Source organism: Gadus macrocephalus, chromosome 12 (genome assembly GCF_031168955.1).
Source record: "Gadus macrocephalus chromosome 12, ASM3116895v1".
NCBI lineage: Eukaryota > Metazoa > Chordata > Actinopteri > Gadiformes > Gadidae > Gadus > Gadus macrocephalus.
The window spans coordinates 24053374-24073736 of NC_082393.1; the positions used below are offsets into that span (position 1 = coordinate 24053374).

Below are 20363 nucleotides of genomic sequence, written 5' to 3' on the forward strand. Positions count from 1 at the left end.
TAGTCTACACATTACAGAAACAAAATCTCCTTCAAAACCAAATATGCACGGAAATAAAAATAATAAAACAGTTGGGGAAGTTCTACCCAGCCTCCAACTCTGGCCCGGCCATTCTCACGATGCAAGAAACTTCTGTGTCACAGGGATAGAAACGGGAGACAAAGATAATTCTGTGGCCGACCAAAATAAGAGGCTGTAAGTCCTACTTTGCCAGGGTTAGAAAGCCAACTCATTGGGGTTAGTTGGGGGCAACCACTGATAAGTTCCCAGGTTTTGTAGCCCTCGATAGCGTTAGTTGATTACGTTTTGCTGAAGTAAGGCTTGCCAATCACAAGGACCGCGGACAAATCACTCTGACCAGACCCCCCATCCCCATCACCATCCCACAAAGCCTTTCCTCTAAATTGCATAGTGGGCCACAGAGAGGCTTAAACAGCGAGTGTAATTACAAAAAAAAAAGCAGCGACATTAGCATTTGCATTGCTAATGTAATCACAGTCCCACGGGTGACATTGTCTCCACTGTTGGAACAGGGGGAGAGCAAGTTTCACAAGTCCAAAAGATAAGGCAGGAGAATGTGGATATGGTGGCTGTGTGTGTGTTTTCGTTGAATGCAGTCTGCTGGTGTTTTTTTCTTTTATTAAGAGCACACATTTATGCGTATGCAGGGAATATTGTTTGTTCAGCAAGGTGCTTGTTATGGGTGCTTGTTATTGCTGTTTGTTATTACTTGATACGTTAATATCGCATGAATGATACAGTGTGTGTGTGTGTGTGTGTGTGTGTGTGTGTGTGTGTGTGTGTGTGTGTGTGTGTGTGTGTGTGTGTGTGTGTGTGTGTGTGTGTCATTATCCAGCCATGCAGGGATAATGACAAGAGCCTGAACATGTTAGAGGATAGGTAATCTGGGCATCTCACCCGCTGTAGAACACCAAGCGCTTTACATTGCTCCACTACCATTTGAAATCAAGCATTTACGTTTGGCTTGTGAATCCATGACAACACCGCCACCAGAAAACACACGCAATTACCACCTGAAATGAGCAGCACCCATTCAGCCTACTCAAAGATGTGATTTTTCAGTTTGCAAAACTGGAAAGAGCCGTGTGCCTGAGCATAGCAACACAGCGGCAGGGCCCAGTCCACCGTGAGGACAGGTCACGCACGCCACGCACACGTGTCCCGGGAGAAGCCGGCGTAACACGGAGAGCAACAGAGGGGGGAGTGAAGAGAGCTGGGAAAAAAATCCTGTGTCTCTCTCTCGCTCTCTGTGTGTGTGTGTGTGTGTGTGTGTGTCACACTGACCCCATGACACACTTTTTTCTGCATGCCGTACATGTCGAAGGTTTTTTACGACCAGCAGGAACAGCTGAGGATGCACAACACACACACACACACACACACACACACACACACACACACACACACACACACACACACACACACACACACACACACACACACACACACACACACACACACACACACACACACACACACACACACACACACCTCTTCCTCCTCTCCACTGTCAGGTAGTCATGAATAATAAATAGTTAAAAAGCAAAGCTCAAATTTAGACTAGGCCGTGTGAATGACAGCTGTCAGGAGAAAGCACACCTAACTAGACAAACCCATGAGGCTCGAGTAGTACCACTTGAGAATCGACCTGAAACTGTGACATGGCTGACACAGTAGTGTATAGAGGGCTAGGGCTGTCCCCAGTGAATCATTAGGCTCAACAACTAGCCACGTGGTTGGACAACCAGAGCACACGAGTCTTTCGGCTGTGCTTCTTTTTTTTTTTTTTTTTTCGATTTTAAATGACATGCTGAAATCCCACGGTCGAATCCAATCCAGAACGGACCCCGACCTAATTAGAACACATGCATATATCGCCGGGTAAAACCTCTATCGACAATCCTGCGACATGATTTTCGGCAGCTTCGCCACACCACGCTCTATGCATTATTTAGCGTTGAGCGAGTCGTGTTTGACAGGCTGAACGGGAGCGGGGGGGAAGGGGCGCTAACCGGCCCCTTTTACGAGGGCTTCATCAACACTGCTGGATCCAGAGTGGGGGGGGGGTTTAGTGTGGTTCTGGGATGGGACATATCCACACTCAAATAAGCCCTAGGCTAAGGTTCGCTGATCTGTGATATTGGAATAATCTCATTTCCACGCGACTCTCATTGGGCCCAGCTGACTCGGGTGAACATAGCGGTACAAACCAATTGCAAATGCTGTAGGGGTCTTTTGCTTACAGTTGCTGTGACACCAAGTGAAGGGAAACATTGGGAGGGTTCAGTTCCAGCATCGAGTCCGAGTGGAGGAGGAGGATTTCCAAAGAATCGTGACCCAAGGTTGTTCACTAGAATTGCACGATTCTCCGGAAAAAGGGGAAATGGCCAAAAACTCAGCATCAGAGCTCTGGGACCCTCCGTCTGTCTGTCTGTCTGTCTGTCCCATGATGAGGGTGTTGCTGGAGGACTACTAGGAGGGGTTCCGGATGGACGGACGGACGGGGGGTAGGGGAGCAGGATGGGCTAATGGAGTAGCGCTCTGGACCAGACGCTGCTTTCCTTACGGCCGGCCCTATGGCAGCTCACTGAGATCGGCCCTGATGGACGGACCAGAGGAAGAACCAAATGCTTGCTAGGGAGAATTATGTAGAGGAAGAGAAAGAAAGTAGTGTGTGTGTGTACCTTTGAGAGAGAGAGAGAGAGAGAGAGAGAGAGAGAGAGAGAGAGAGAGAGAGAGAGAGAGAGAGAGAGAGAGAGAGAGAGAGAGAGAGAGAGAGAGAGAGAGAGAGAGAGAGAGAGAGAGAGAGAGAGAGAGAGAGAGAGAGAGAGAGAGAGAGAGAGAGAGAGAGTACCTTTGAGAGTGTGTGTGTGTGCCTTTGAGAGAGAGTGTGCGTGTGCCTTTTGAAGAGAGAGTGTGTGTGTGCCTTTGTAGAGAGTGTGTGTGTGTACCTTTGAGAGAGAGTGTGTACCTTGTGTGTGTGTGTGTGTGTGTGTGTGTGTGTGTGTGTGTGTGTGTGTGTGTGTGTGTGTGTGTGTGTGTGTGTGTGTGTGTGTGTGTGTGTGTGTGTGTGTGTGTGTGCGTCTGCGTCTGTTCGTGTTTTTCCCCCCGCACACCCCTACCTGGGAGAAGTCTCCGTTCCGCGGGAGGTTGATGCCGCTGAAGTCCAGCGGGAAGCCGGGGTATATGTCCATGTTGACGTCCGGGGTGGGGGTGGTGCTGCTGCTGCTGTTGTTCAGGTGGTACTGCCTGCGGGGCGGGAGGAGGCAGAGGGCGCCGTTAGGATTCAATTGTTCATTCTGAACAGTGTGACTCGGGCGGGAACAGTCCAGCGGGTCAAACATCGATATGGCTCTGCAGACGCATTACGCAACAGCAGAACGGGCCAGTCATATGCAAAGCAGAGCCGGGGCCGCGGTGTGGCCAGGGGTGGGGATGGGGCCAGTCGCTTGTGACTGCAAGTAGTGGAGCTGCCGCGTAACAGCTGTCCGGCCCTAGGAATGGTCCACTGTGGGAACAGTACATTCCCGGTGATGCCTCGGATAGGGTGTTCAAGAAAAGTCCAAACTTCAAGAATCATGTATTATTTACCAGGCCATTTGGACACTGGCTGTCTACTTCAAATGCAGTATTCCAGTAAAAATAGCCAACTACACACGCACACACATTCACTCCTAGCTCTGCTAACACATTACCGCCAAATTTCAATAATTTCACAATCCAAAGGGGTGGTAGCAGCCAGTGATTTCCAGAGGAGGGAGGAGACATTGTAATGACAACATTGATACCTAGTATAAAATATTTCTAGTAAAGATTCAAAAGAGACAGCTCCGGAACACCGGGCATATTAGTGGGAAAGCAAGAAGGCGGTCGAAACGTCTTCCCAATCTTCCGATTTACTGTGCCCTCGCGTCACCGAGGTTCCAGGACTTTGACTCCTGGGCTGGTTTTGATCCATAAATAATTGTGTAGTCTCCCACCGCCACATTTCCTGTAATGTCTCAAACACGATACTGCTGCCATTTGTTCTTATTTTCAATCCAAAGAGAAGCACTTATGGTCAAGTTAAATTAACAATGTGTGACCCTAGCGACAGATAAAACAAGAGGCAAGGGGCGGATAATAATGAATCAACAAAATCAAACATAACAAACCCCCAAAGAAGAACCTCCTACCCCTCATCTGGATCCAAAGCCCAACAGTGCCTCTTGACGTCCACGGAGGCCTCTCTACTCTACAGCTCGGTCCAGATAAGAGTCCTTCGCTAGTCCGCCACGACCAAACTTAGATAACCTACCTGGTGACTTCTGTCGAGCAGTGGGGTCGCTCTGTCTTGCGTTTCCTGCCGACCGTTCTACAACCATTTTCCCTTAATGTGGTTGCTAAGCTATGACGCAGTCGTGTTTAACAGCTCCCCTCTGAGGCTTCGGTTTCTTTCTGAATCAGGGTCACTATGAGTGTGACTGATAAAAAAGCGCATGAGCTGTAAAGGTTGTCAAAGCAAAAGGAAAACTAAAAAGCGCTCAAGGAGCAGGCTACACCCGTTTTGACTGGCTCACTCAAATTCCATGCCAAGGACAATGAATGAATCTCGTCATTCAGATGCAGGGACACCGATCGCACTATAACAAATCCTGAAAAGATTCATTTGAAGGGAAAAGATGAGACAAAATTAAGATAATAAAAAGGTCAAATGTATCACACTGTAGCCATGACTTATCTAGTCTAATCTTGGATAAAAGTGCTGCACATTTTTCTCAGCTAGAGCTTGGTCACCTAATGAGGATGTTAATGTTTAGCAGGAACACATCCTGTGTAGTAGATATAGTGTAAATCCTCAGGGTTACGAACACAGCCGATTGGCTGAAACTAATATGCTATGAATGCAGTTGGAGAAAGATCGTATCAGGAGTAACGCTATTGAGTTCTATTGCATTTGTTGTCTCTTGATTTAAATTGTTGTCTACACCACAATGACCAATGTTTAACATCAGAAGGACTTTTATATGATGCAAGATAAGATCGGATCGATTGGAAAATTATGGGTTACATAATGAACCATGGTTTACTACATAGCGACAGATCCTCCACGATGAAGTAGACCACGTCTATCTACATTTACATTCAGGGCATTTAGCAGACGCTTTCCCTTCAAAGCGAAAGAAGAAAGAGAAACAATACATAGCCGTCGGTACAATGAGGATGTTCATAGAACCAAGTGCCAACACTAACAATCGCCAGGTTAACCCATTGCCCCCATACAACAAAAACAGATAGGATAAGACGCTATACAATGCTAACCACTATTTTCCTTCAGGTGACCTTGGGTGTCTTGAAAGGCGCCTCTAAATTAAATGTATTATTATTATTATTATTATTATTTTTAGGTGCAATGACATTCAACATACAATAAATGAGTAAGAGGGTTTATCCAGGGGACTGTGCATCCTACGCAAACGCAAACCAAGGCAGTAGGGACTAGACAACACTGGTAGTACTACAGACATTACTACAGGGTGGCAGGTGGCCCAGCAGCAAGCACTGCTAACTCACAGTAGGAAGGTTGTGGGTTTAAACCCTAGGGGGTGTATGTTATGAATGTTGTATTTTATGAGTAAATTCCTATCACGAGGAAAGACACACCAACCAAAATGAGTTATTTTTACCGGCTTTTCGAAAGCATCAGGGAAACTGATGATAGCATTTAGCAACTTTCTAATTCTGAATGCCTGACGGATTAAATATTTCCTGAATCTTGAAACTTTGATGCAATACCACAATTGCGATATCAGACCATAATGACTAGACTAAATCTGAACATGATAATTCCTTCTTTTTTTTTCGCTCTCTGATGCAGAAGATAAATACACATCTACGAATCTTATACTGTCCATCAAATGGACTTCAACCAAGTTAGGCTTTGGCAAATCGCTCTTCTTGTTCATGTGCAAATATAAATCATCTAGATACAAAACATCTGTATCGTAGGCAAACACACACACACTAACACACACACACTAACACACACACACTAACACACACACACTAACACACACACACACACACACACACACACACACACACACACACACACACACACACACACACACACACACACACACACACACACACACACACACACACACACACACACACAATGGGTAAAAACATTATTAGGTCATTCAGGGTTCCTATAATAGTTGTCATGTGATCCCAACCGTTCAGAAAACTGCAACGTTTCTTTGGCTCCTTCTAATTGAATCACTTGAATTGGCACCGTACCACATAACTCAATCTGGCAAGAGATGCCTTATCTGGCCACTCTACACGTTTATATATAGAGCAGTCCCGTTTTGATACCTCTCAGGGATTGGGTCTGGCCGGGCATCTCCAGGCGAATTGCCTCTGGACGCCATTCTTCTCTTAGTGAAGATATAGCGTCCAGTTTGTTTAGTACGGTCTCAACAGCGGAATCGACAGACCGTTCTTGACCAGCGGCGGCCATACCTGTTGTTGCCGCAACTGCCTCTTCGGTGGTCCTCTGCACCGTTTTCGGTTTTAGCCCGGCTCACATTAGATAAACAGCTGTGATTGGTCGGGCTATCACGTGCAGGGCAGAAATCTTTTTCTATTGGAGGGGAACCAGACCTTATCTTCAGCCAAAACGAAATGCGAGCCCTCCAGAGAGGTCTGGTTCCCAGGCTAGATTGGCACGGGACTAGCGATAAACTACGGCCTTAAACGGTTTGACATCATAAAGATACGTCCACGGTGGGCGTACCACGCACCCCGTTCTATACGTCGTCTTCTTATTGTTGTTGTTGTTTTTGTGGTGATGCGGAAGCAACAGAACATTTGGTCCTTGAAAGCCGAGTGAAAGTGATGCAGAAAAAAAACATTGATACAACAATAAAGAGAAGCGCAGACGGAAGATTTCACTATGACTTGACTTGGAAACCACAGCCTGTGCTTTTGGCGTGCTCCGTTGCATGCCATCGCACCTCGTTCAAAGAGAAGGCAGCAACAGAGGGCCAAACACCAGCGGGTGGGAACAAAGGCTTCCTGATCACTGCTTAACGTCTCGTTCCGTCTGTGTGACGACTGCGTCATGCACTCTCTTTAGGTAGGCAATCGTGTTCTTTCTCATGCAACACGATATTTACAAGCGTTTTCAAATTGTCCCAGTCCCCTTCATAACAAGAAATGTAAAATATTTATTTGGATATTAAATAAGAAATGGTGTACGGGCTCAGCTCAAATATTATCAAGCGATGTGTCGCAAGAAATTAATCCCAGTTATAAATTACTTTATTATATTACATACTTTATTATATTACAATACTTGTATACCAAATATATAATATAGTATATCACAACAACAGGAAGTACCTATCTAAGGGTCAATCCCCCCCTATATTCAAACTAAAATTACACTGGGTCCAGGGTGTGCTCTCTATGCTAAGGTCATGAAACATAAATCTTAGGATGAGCACACACACACACACACACACACACACACACACACACACACACACACACACACACACACACACACACACACACACACACACACACACACACACACACACACACACACACACACACACACACACAGTGGGAGGAAAGGGATAAGGGATGTATGAGAACAGGGTGCCCTCTCATTGGACAACACGCCCACAGAAGGATGCAAGGTTGCCAGATGCTTAGATTTACCCCCAATGCCCCCCCCCCCTCCCCAGCCTCCTCTGGAAAGACAGACACGAAGCCGCCTACTTCAGGAAATGAATGCGATCTAATAAAAGGACCTTGGATGCCTCCCACAGGTTTTTAAACACAGGAGTGTTACAGTGAGCTTATACACGCAGGACAATCGGAACAAGCAGTACAGTACAGTGCTGTTGGGTAACAGGCTAGTGTTACCAGACGGGGCTTAGTGTTACACTGTGGGTTCATGTCAGGGCCTATGTGTACCATAGGCTGTTCACGCCGTCAGTCACTTATATTGAGTCTCCACAGGTCGACGCCGCAAGAAAACAGCGGGAAAAAAAACAAAAAAACAAAACATTGCATAACACCTCATTCTATCCTGTAAGTAACAGATAAGGTCTGCCGCCTGAGCTAAACGAGGTGCGAGTTAAACATGGGAACACATGCCACGGCCGCAGGTGTGTGCGTGAACTTACTGGTTTCCAGACTGCATAGGGCTGTGCGCGCTGTAGTCCGCCTGCTGGGAGGAGAAGCGCCAGGGGCCGGCGGAGCCGTACAAAGAGCTCTGGGGAAGGCAGGAGACAACACAGACACGCGTCAGCCGGGCCGGCAGGTGGACGCACGAGGGTACCTTGTTCGGACTAGGGCTGAGCCTTTAATCTAATTCAAACCGACATCGCGATGTACTAGAACACGATTTGCAAATCGCAAAAAGGTTGCGATTTGCAACGGTTAGATTCAGTATGATTCTTATTTACCAATTCATCTCGACACATTGTGTTGGTCGCAATTAGATAATTTCCCGAAATCGTTCAGCCCTAGTTCGTACGGAGGATCTTTCCATTCACCACACCACCAAGTGCTTCTGTGAGGGTCCACTCTTTAAATGAGGTTCATCAAAGGTCTACAGTGGATAACAGCGCCGGGTTTGTGACCTGTATGTGCAACCGAGTCACCCTCACTGCAACAGTGCTAGGTACAAGCTGTGAGTGTGAAACATATGTTGTTGTAGCCTCAAACCATAGCGCTGCTCCAATAGGTCTTGAGTTTTACAAAGCACCTAGAATTGATGACAGAAGAGAAAGGTTCACTCGACCGACGCAGATATCACTTTTCTCTTCGACTTCCTTTAGTGTCAGGCCTCAACCGACGGGGGGGAAACGTTAAATACATGCAATGTGTGCGTCTTAGAGCACACAACGGCAATGAAGCTCATGGCATATGCAGCTTTACTATGCTACATACTTTTCTATACCATTTCAGAGCATTCAGATCCTCATCAGCATCAGCATCCTGACTGAATATTGTATCAAACAACAATTTTAAGAGCCATTGTAATATAGTTTACCTATTCAAAATATGAAACACAAAAAGGTTTACACATGACATTCACAATTACACATTAGTGGGACGGTATAGCTAAACTATTGCTTATTTTGTGACATATATTTGGTACATAATATATATATGTATATATTTTTTTAGAAGATATCTGGATATTGGGCCACTGCAGATTGATATTCTGATGGCCGTTGCATTCTCCAAAATAACTGCTACAGCCACCAGGATGCACATTTGTGATGGCCCAATATCTTGTTTTGTTCCCAATATATCTATTCCACACATCTCCCTCATTTGGTGCTTTTATCACAACATCAGTGTTTCCCCTAGCACTGTATGGTGAAGGCGGCAGCCTTAACTACAATAGGGCCGCCCCTTGACTACCAATGTATCAATTTTTTTTTTTATGCATTAACAAAGTAAAAAACTCTCGTAGGGACAGAAAACATACTTCCATCAAGTACCAAAAATAAAGATAAATAATGCATCGGTAATACTGTTCCTTGACCACCTTGACTAAGACCTTTTCTGGGGTAAACACTGATACATGAACCATTGCTTTGTAATGTTGAGCTTTGCCGCCCCCCCCCCACCCTGAAGACATGAGTGAAAACAAACCACACCTCCATGTTGTTGGGGGAGGCCGCTGGGAAGAGGCTGACGTCCAGCTGCGGGCCCTCTGGATGCAGGTAATTGTCCCCGTCCATGGCCAACGCTGAGGAGAGGGTGGGCATCAGACCGCAGCTCCGCACATGACCACCAGCTGACTAAATCCTTGCTGCCCGGCTAACACACACACACACACACACACACACACGTACGTACACACACGTACACACACACACACACACGCTCTGCGTCTGAGCAAGTATGTCTAACGGCCAATAATCTTCATGACCTAGAGTGAAAAGAGAAAAAAAAGAGAAAAAAAAAGAGAAATAAACATTGCAAATGTTAACAGCGACATTGTTTATGAAGAAGATGAGGATCAACACAGCGGAATGGGAGTCTGGGGAGAGCAGTTATGAAATCATGTGGGAGATAAAAGTATTCAAGTGGCTAGGTTTTTAAAGACCTCCTTTATCTGGCTGTAGGATCAGCGAGGGGAAACTATGAGACTGACGTCAGCGCAGGGCTCTCTCCGTTTAGATAACGTGCGACATGATGCAGGCTGTGCCCAAACAGGGGGAGGAAGGAAAAACATCCCAACTCATCTCCCATCAGGGCGCCGTCACGCCACCGGATGGCGACGTCACCAGACATGCAATAGTATACATTGAGAGATATATGCTTCTGCAAGACAGAGCACTAACACTGGCACAGACGAAGGGCTAATCCCAAACCACAAACAAAAAAAAGGATCAAAATTAAAAAATGAGGAATCCAAAGAAATGCACAAAATAGATTATGGATCTCAGTGTTGAGATCCATAATCTCAACACTGATTCATTGCTGTGACTGTCCCCTCCCCCCTTCCTCGCCTTATCCAGCCGCAGAGCATGCGACTGAACGGAGGGCTAGTTTGTAATGCAGAATGGAGGAAGCCAATTGGTTTTGAGTGACGGCAGTCATTAGCTTGCTGTCGTCTGACATCACTGAAGCCTGTGCATCCATCAGTGAACTCATTACCGCCACAGCAGGAGACGCTCGCAATGAGGAAGAGACAAGAACTGGGGGAATCATGGCGCTGGATTACATTCGGCAAAACAACACACAAGACCCACCTAGAAACAATATCTAATCTTAGGAAATATCGGACAAAAGAAAAGCAGCCATGAAATATTATGGCTTGACTCCTTTTTTTTTTTTTTTTTGTGCATCATTTTCGCAGCTGTGATGTGGAAGCAGATATGATATGAAAGCACCGAACAATGCAAGCGTGTGTTGCCCGCTAAACGGATGAACTGGTTATATTGCACAAGATGAATTACAGTACACACAACAATCATCTATTCAGCTTGAGAGAAAAATCTCAGGAAACAACACAATTGACTTGGTTATGTTCGTAAGGGCTCTTTAATCACTTGGCAGGCCGACCCAAAAGGGCCGGTATGCTGATGCTTGCCACTGATATTTATTCTCCCCACGAAGCATTAGAGGTCACCCATGACGGGAATTGTTGAATAAAAGAACAGTGTTGCCATTTCTTTCTCCCTTAAAACCAGCAGCTGGGTTGAGCAGACGTCAACTCGTCTCATCGCTGTACTCATTAAAACAAATGTATGCCGTAACTGCACTTTGTTCTACGTCTTCCCCCCGGCCTTCGCGGGTAGTTTGAGAACGGGAAGACAAAACAAGTGATCATGGAAGTAATTGATGCTAAATGAATACAAAAACATCTATGCCACTTTAGAAGCATTTGGGTTTTACTTATGAAGAAGTGTTAGGTAGTTGTGAGGAATACAGTTTACGGACTGATCGAGGCCCTCTGATGGCCTCTCGTACCAGCAATTGAATTTAGGATACTGGAGATGTTTAAGGCCAAGATCGGATAGGACAACACCATCATCCTATTGGACCTCCTTCAATGCTGAAGTCGAGATGTACTTTCCACTAATTTGATTATCACGCCACTCATATACGTCACTGAACGAACAGCCTCCAGTTGGTTTCAACGCTGCCAGGAACTATTTCACTTGACACACGTAACTTCTTACACGTGACCCTTTGACCCTGGCCTCTTCGTCACGCATTCATGTGACAACATGGAATCCATCGGATTATATCCCATTTTGCATTCACTCACTCACCTTGAAAAGCAAAGTCTACGAACCAACCATTTTAGATGTTTCAGAATTTCTCCTAAAAGACACAACACACACATTTCAAATAACCATGTCCAGCTGGTGTTCCAAACGTCTGGAACAGTTACAAGTGTTGAAACAAACCTACATCATCACTGGCCACTAAAACCCAACTACTCTGTTCCAAGGCTTGCTGGGCACGACAAAGGATGTCTGTGTAAAGTCAATCTCGCACCCTCTGCTCAAACTAATCAAATCCTTCCCTCCCCCCCCCCCCCCCCCATCGTTCTTTGTCTATTCTCCCCCAAACAAGGCTTCGAAGTAACGTGGGCCAGACATGGTCACAGGGGACAAAACCATGGTAATAAATCCTAATAGAGTTCACGAGGGTCTAATTCAGAAGGTCTTTAAGTGTGCGTGTGTGCGCATGTGCACGAGTGTGGATCTGTGTTTGAGACAGACGTTTGACCTAGAATCAAATCCCGTCAAAACCACGTACACTACACACACACACACACAACCAAAACACAGACCTCCCCGCACCACACTGCCCCCCTCCCCGAGGCTGCCAACGTGGCTTTGTCTGGTTAGGGTGTTAAAACTCCCACATGGGGCGCAGGGTGGGGGTTTAGAAGGCTTGACCGCTGTGACTACTAGTACTTTGTGCAGGCAGTGAGGCGACTCCAAAATAGTAGTAAAATGTCAGGCAAGGCAACATATCTTGAACCCCGACAAACACATCAGCCAAACCCTTCCAGATTGGTTCAGTTTCAATATTGTGTATTCACACAATACAAAAACGAATAGTTCTGAGTAAAATCCAAGGGAAGAAAACTGCCATGTATTTATGTTTATATTTGTATCACACACAAGGTTGGGGCTCTAAGCGTCCAAGGTGAAGGAGGATAGATGCAGGGAGAGCAGAGGCTTTGTCCTTGGGACACACGTAGGACAGCATCAAATGCAATGCCGACCCTTTGTTGTGCATATCTTCTGCTAGCACAAGGTAAGAAGGGTGATGGCATTTTGTCCTCGGCAGAAAAAGAAACAATCTGCTTTGAGGGTTTCAGCGGGACATTTGCTGCGATAAAACATGGTGGGAAAATCACATGTGGCCGAGGATTTGGGGATAATGAATGAGTTAAAAGGTGCTTTACACTCCAGGCGCTCTCTCTCCAGGCGTGTGTGTGTGTGCTGTCAAAGATATAATAAATTCCTCAGGCATACAGAGGTGATTTCATCGGACACTGTGACAAACCGCGCTTTCGGTCCATCACCTTATTGGCTCAAGTGGTCTCTCTCTCTCTCTCTCTCTCTCTCTCTCTCTCTCCCTCTCTCTCTCCCTCTCTCCCTCTCCCTCTCCCTCTCCCTCCCCCCATCTTCTCAGATGTGGGAGTCATTCCCAGCATCCCAGACGCTCCTTTTCCCGCTCCTACTCGGCACTTCCCTCCTGCGGCTTGCAAATTTCCCTATCTACCGGCCGCCAGCACCAACGATACCCGACAGTCTCCTAGCAACAGATGGCTTCGTCCGTTCCCCCCCCCCCCCGCCGCCCGCCCCTCCTACTACTCAAAGTATCTCAAGACAATTGGTATTGATCATTCGGCGAGGAGCCCCAGGTGTCCCCTTCCTGCCACGACCCATATTTACTAGAACACCCTGGTGGTGGCCGAGTGCCGGTGCGCATGGCAGAAAGATATGAGATGCTGGTACCGTCCGACGCACCAAAGGTACCCACGGGGTTGGATCAATAATTGTTTTACTGGGGGAAAAGAGCGTTTATGGTCACGACAAGTCAATGCTGGGTGTCTGCATGGAGGTTGGTCTAATCCACTTAAAACTTAAAGCCAATTGAATCGTGAGAAGCTAGTTACTTAGTTGCTAGGAGGTGGCCGTCTGTGGGAAAACTTGAAAACACTATTATTGCCGCTTTGCACAAAAAAAATAATGCTATTAGGACAGGAACCACACTCCTAACCACGAATCCTAACAACCAATGCTGCTTATTGTAATGAAAAATTGAAAAAAATTAAAGAAATATACATTTAGAATCATTGCACTGCAATTACATACGTTACAACAAAAAATCTATTCAATGCATCAGACCCCCCCTACTATCCCTAACCTCCAGATCCCAGGGCCCCTCCCAGTCCAGAGCCCTGTGGGTGGCCTCCCACTGAACCATACCATTACAAATAAGTTGTCAAAACCCAAGACGCTGCGGTGATGGGAATGCCAAACCCGGAAAGCATTATTACCAGGGAGGGTAACACGTTTCACTTCTAGTGTGCGTGTGCGCGTGTGCGTGTGCGTGTGTGTGTGTGGGGGGGGGAATAATGGGCCGGGTTTGCCGGAGTCGAGTCAGCCCCTCGTACTCGGTTGCCACCCGGGAGTTGTTTAACCACCGGCAGGGTCGCCGTCAAGACATGATGGCGAGCTCAACGGCAAACATGTGCTCCGCGAGCAAGTCGGGGAGCAGGCGAGAGAGTAGGGCATAGTCTCTCTCTCTCCATCCCTCTGTGTGAGGAGAGAGTAGGAGAGAGAGGCTATGCTGCTGGGGGGGGGGGGGGGGGGGAAAGAGAGAAGAGAGAGAGAGAGAGAGAGAGAGAGAGAGAGAGAGAGAGAGAGAGGAGAGAGAGAGAGAGAGAGAGAGAGAGAGAGAGAGAGAGAGAGAGAGAGAGAGAGAGAGAGAGAGAGAGAGAGAGAGAGAGAGAGAGAGAGAGACTATCTCTCTCTCTCTCTCCATCCACCCTGGGTGTGTGCAGCGAGAGCATGCTGATTGGCCTGCGCCGGGTTGAGCGCATGGAAGTCATCCAGGGAAGTGTGACTTCCCTAAGCCGGCTAAGTCACGGCTAAGCACTCACGAGGAGCTCCGCCACCGCCGCCGCCACGACCAACACAACATCCACCACCTCCACTGCCATCGACACACTTCTGGCCTGTGGCAGAGGCACTGCGCCACTCACAAGGTGTATTGGATTACCATGACTTAGATTTTGAATTTGTGTAGATATTTATGGTACCTAGATAACCCTGAACATTTGCACACAAAAAACAACAAAAATCGTAACTTCAACAAATGTCAGCCCTTGCATTCGAAAAAAGATTTTGGACTCCACACCCTCTAAGTCTGCCATTTTGTTGCTTGGCCTGGCCCCCGTCGCTATCTCTATTATGCATTACCCAGATCCCCAGGGACATTTCTCAGGTCTCTTCTCCCTGAGCCCTGGCATTAAATCCCTTCTAAGGAACGGAGGAAATCCCTTCCGCAGCAAGCTCCTCAGACGTGGCCCGGAGTGGACCGAGGCTTCAGTGAAGACAAAAGCACAGGCACGCTTTGAAATGACACGCTTTAGGCAGGGACACACACACACACACACGATCGCCATCATGCCGCAACTAATATCTGTCTGAAATGCAAACGACAGTTGGCAGGTAAATTCCAAATGGTTGCCATGCAACTGGGAGTCAGCTGGTAACGGTGACCAGTATTCCCATCACCAGTACATCCAGTAGAGAAGAGCTGTTATATCGGTACACCAGGGGGGCTGTGTTCATATACTCCAGTGATGAAATATTCATAAATTAACAAATTACTTCCTTGGGAACACGGGGCTGTCATTCAAAACAACCTGCATTATGAATTAGCACCTTTTCCACACACACACACACACACACACACACACACACACACACACACACACACACACACACACACACACACACACACACACACACACACACACACACACACACACACACACACACACACACACACACACCTTTCCATTGAGGAAGTCGAGAAGAGCAGGGGGAGAGGTCACAGGATAGAGCATAATGATCGAATGATTTTGTGTAACCAGATCTGTAGGCTTTATCAAAAACAGGGAAACAGAAAACAAATTGTGCTTTAAGAGGTAGCCGTTATTGTGTTTTGCCTGTTTAAATATTTATGAATCAGAGCCTGGAGCCTAGCACAGCTGAGGAGAAGGTATCATGCTAACTATCAGGTTGTTTTAGTCATTATGCTTTAATGAACTAATGCCGCTTTTCCACTGCATGGTACCAGCTCGACACGACTCGACTCAGCTCGCATTTTTTGCGTTTCCACCGCGAAAACATGGTATCTGGTACCTGAAGTGGCTGCTTTTTCTAGTACCGCCTTGCTCTAGGTTCCAAGCGAGCTGAGCCGATGCTAAAAGGTGACGTCGGCAGACGGCCGGCCACTGATTGGCCAGAGAGTGTGACGAAGTCACGAGAGTGACATGGCAACCATGCTGGTAACAGCCATAGCAGCGCCGCAGCCAACATATTCCACGTCTTCAACTTCTTCAACATGCCAGCTAATAATAGTAATGTTATCGATGTCCTCCATTGTTGTTATGTGGGTTCTGTCCATGTGTGGGTTGCGTAGGTGTTGTTTGCGTCGCGTACAAAAATACGTCACGGCCCTTTCGCGCAGCCGACCCCGCCCACGTCCAGGAGGTACTATTTGCGGTGGAAAACGACCCGTGCTGCTACCGTGTCGAGTCGTGTCGTGTCGAGTCGAGTCGAGCTACATGTGCGGTGGAAAAGCGGCATAAGACTTAACACACACACACACACACACACACACACACACACACACACACACACACACACACACACACACACACACACACACACACACACACACACACACACACACACACACACACACACACACACACACACACTATTGTATGGGAATAATGACAAACTAAGATTCAACTGAGAGGTATTCGGTGACATCAGAACCCCCGATAGCTGATTAGACAGACTTGTAGCAAAAAATGTATTATTAAGTGAATCTTGAGATAGTCTCTGAAATCACGAATAAACTTTTGTTGCCAACGCTAGACCCTCCACCTTAACCCAAGACAGTTCGCTGGGCAATCACATTTTGTTCACATGTTCCCATGATTATTTCAGCTGACTTAAAGTTCCTTTTTTTTTTTACCATTGCTTAACAAAAAATATATACTGGAGACAATTTTCACATTGCTTAATCCTTTCCATAGACACTAGATCCCATCAGAATAGCAGAGCTAAACTAATTAAAATCAGATATGCGGTAGAACACTTTCTTGTTTTTTGCTAAAGGGATGTGATAAAGGGAGGTTCATTTTTATGCGTCCATGATTATTTACATGTATTTGTCACTCGCACTGTTGGTAGTCACAGATGCCGTTTATGGTCTTCTCTTTCACGGCATTCTCCATCACAAATCAGGTCATCCCAGCTGGAGCATCGTCACCCTATCAGAGCCACCCTTGCTGTTACAGAAAACGTACAGACAGACAGACATTAGCTTGAGGCCACGCAGCCCGAAAAGCCTGATAACCATCGATTCATCTCCCCGCCAGGTGGCTTGCAATGAAAACGTTTCTTTGGCCAGACTTAGCCGGAGCCCAGCCATCACATATCCTGAAGACGAAAGATCACAAAGGATGGTGTGCGGTCGGTGGCTCACTGGTGCTAATTTAAACCAGACACTGCACCAAATCCACACGTCTAATGCCACGGATTTACCAGGAATAGATCAAAGGCCAACCTGATGAGAGAGAGAGAGAGGGAGCGACCCACTAAGCAGACCCCCGTTTAGACAGCCTTCCTCCGCTCTGTCATCCAGCTCGCCCCAGCACAGATAGAAGGATAATGACATACAATGGGCTGAGTGAGCTAAAGCAATCTCCTGGTTGCTCTGGGTCAACGACGGCAAGCCAGGTTAAGCGAACTGACAGTCTCTCGGTGTGTTCAATGGGAGGTGTCCAAAGAGTGGCTGGAAAAGAAGACCATGAAAACATTCAGCCGTTTCAGATATGTGGCACAACTCGTTTTTCCCCCTTTGCTTTCCAGAAACAATATATGATGTAATAGTATAACAGCGCTTGGCCTACCAAATAACTTCTAAACCAAAAGAGATACAAATCAAGGTTTACGATTGGCACAGACAACATTATTAAAATTGCTCTTGCGATAGACTGTGTACTTCTGTAGGTCAGTGTGCTGTGTGCTTTGTGTTGACCTCATTTAAAGGTTAACTCTATCATGCCAGTGTATTACAAGATGTAAAAGTGGTCCACCTTTCACCAGAATTTATCATTAAATAGTTACCCTTCCACGAGTCTGCTCACCAGTTGAGGATAAAAAGTTAAAGAAAGGACAACTTCACAAGACGCTGCCATGCAGGTTTGCAATGGCCAGACATGAGACACGAGTCAGATGCAGGCTGCTGCTGCTCATTGCACATCATTGACAAATAGAAAGATTTAAGGTCACACCAGAGTTAGCTCCTTAATGCTTAGACTTAGCATTATCTAATCTCATTCATTTAAATTAACCCAATATTAGCATTTGATTAAATACCACATTCTCAAAAGTAGGTCTATACAGGAGTTTCTATTTTTTTTTTTTTACTTGGAATGGTTTCCCTAAGCCCCCTTCCCCACCCTTCCTTGTAACAGCCTTCCTGTGGCGTCTGCCTCTCTCACTGTCTGACCCAGAACCAGACTGTGGTTCTGGTTCAGGGGGCTGCTGTACCCAGCCCAGAGTCAGCCATTCAAACCCACTGGGTCGCTTCAGTCAGTTGATGCAGGTCAATCTACACCATGCAGCAGTGAGAAACACAGAGGCCGATCTCACTTTGGTACTACATGGCGGACATCTCCATCCTCTGTTCTCTTCTTTCAGCCGTCTCGAGTGTGATGCCAGGATTGTTGAACGAAACACACCTTGAAGGCCTCGCCACTGCAAATAATTCACTGAACGTTTTTTTACAATACAGCCGTCCAATCATTCTGCACCCCAAAATATCTTGGTTAGTTTTACATTCAGATTTTTTTTTAAACGACCTTGAGAAGTCCATCTCAGGAATATGACAGGCATGCAGTATTTATACCAAATCACTAGTAGGGCGACTAATACCTCCCTGGATTAGTCCCATTTTTAAATCACATCGTCTGGGTTTTCCTCAGAAGAGCTTTGCCGCACTTTTTCCACGGCCAAACCGTGGGGACAGATGCAGAGCGGGGAACACTTGGTTACACTTCAGTCCTCTCCTACAGGCCTGGGAAAACACCCACACACCCCGAAGCCCCTAAACGGAACATAGGCCGCTTTGAAACAAACCGTCGTTATTTCACTCATCCCCCTCTTCGGACCTTCCGACGGAGAGAGGCAAAACTAGAGTCACGTTGCTTCCAAAAAAGCGCCATGTCATCCACATGCTCCCTCTCTCTCCCTCTGCTGATCTGTGTCCCTGTGCTGTACGGACGGAGCGTCCATGATTAATACATGAACTGTGAAGACCCGATTCCAGGAAAGCAGAGGACACAGTCTAAGCTTTCAGCCCTTCCTGACCCCCCCCCCCCCCACGGCACCACCAGCCAGCCCCAGCGGCAGCCTCCTCCACGCCACATTTTTCACTCTTACTCCAATCACCCTACACACAGGCCATAAAAATGTATCCCTGACACAGATTGTGAAGGGGTGGGCATGGTGAGGGAGAGTATGCAAAACCCTGGGACAGCAGGTTTTTATTTTATATACGGTACATAGTTATGACAAAAAAAACCTATATGGCAGAACCAGCGTGTGTGTGTGTGTGCGTGTGCGTGTGCGTGTGCGTGTGCGTGTCTCGTCCCCCCCAGTGCTCCTTCCACCGTTCCCAGAGCCCCCGTCCACAGCTTGCTGCGTTGCGCCCCTCATTGTCACCCCCGAACAGCCTGGGATTTATTGTCAGAGGCGGCCTACACTGAAATTTATAGCCCTGGTATAATTCAAGGCAGGGGTGATGGCGGTATACCGGTGGGGGTTAAGGCAAGGGGAATCGCTGAACCCGAAATAATGTTCTGCCGGCTGAATTACGCCGGGGATTTTGCCCTTTGAAGCGAACAGATGGAGTGAAGACAATTCTTTAATCAGACCTTTAGTCTATACATCGTTATTAGACATTTGTGTGGATGTGTGTGTGCTTCCTTGACTGTAGTAATACAACAGGGTTAGGGTGTATTTACTTACTAGAGCACAAGTAAATGAAGAGCCTATGCTTGGTGGTTTGAAAGGAGTTTCTCTCATCAGGAATGAAAGGTTTTGCAATGAATGAGTAAATATCCACTATTGTGTTGCGTGCACAGTCTGAGTCTCTCTCTTCTAACTTAAGAAAACGAAACCTATGAAGGGTATGAGAATAAGCACCGGGAGCTGACCTGTGCATTGCACCAATGTCAGGCCAAAGCAACAAGCTCACCCCTGCTCCAGCCCCACTCCTTTAACCTAGTACCAGCCTGCTGCAGAAACCAGGCTCATATACTTAAAACAAGTCGAATACAACAGTTAACACCCACCCCTTTTTCACTACAATCAAAACAAAGAGAATTTGTTTTTGTTTTTCTTCTTCCTCATACCATGTTACGATGGTCCGATTAATGAAAAGGTGTAGGCTGCACATAAGCTAAACTTACATTTAAACAGCCCCTGTTAAGCTGCCTTTCAGCATGTATACATTTACATCATGTACCATATCTTAAA

At 46.6% G+C, this 20363-nt stretch overlaps 1 protein-coding gene across 4 annotated transcripts in view; it reads right to left on the bottom strand.

Annotated features, from left to right (window-relative positions):
• sbno2b (strawberry notch homolog 2b) overlaps positions 1-20363 on the bottom strand; it is a 54946-nt gene that overhangs the window by 32467 nt on the left and 2116 nt on the right. For all 4 annotated transcript variants that reach the window (XM_060066487.1, XM_060066488.1, XM_060066486.1 and 1 more), the window contains exons 2-4: positions 9693-9967; positions 8205-8293; positions 3144-3270 (exon numbers count right to left, since the gene is read on the bottom strand). In XM_060066487.1, the coding sequence (XP_059922470.1) occupies positions 3144-3270; positions 8205-8293; positions 9693-9803 (327 nt within the window). In that variant the 5' untranslated portion in view covers positions 9804-9967. The remainder of the gene's footprint in view (positions 1-3143; positions 3271-8204; positions 8294-9692; positions 9968-20363) is intronic.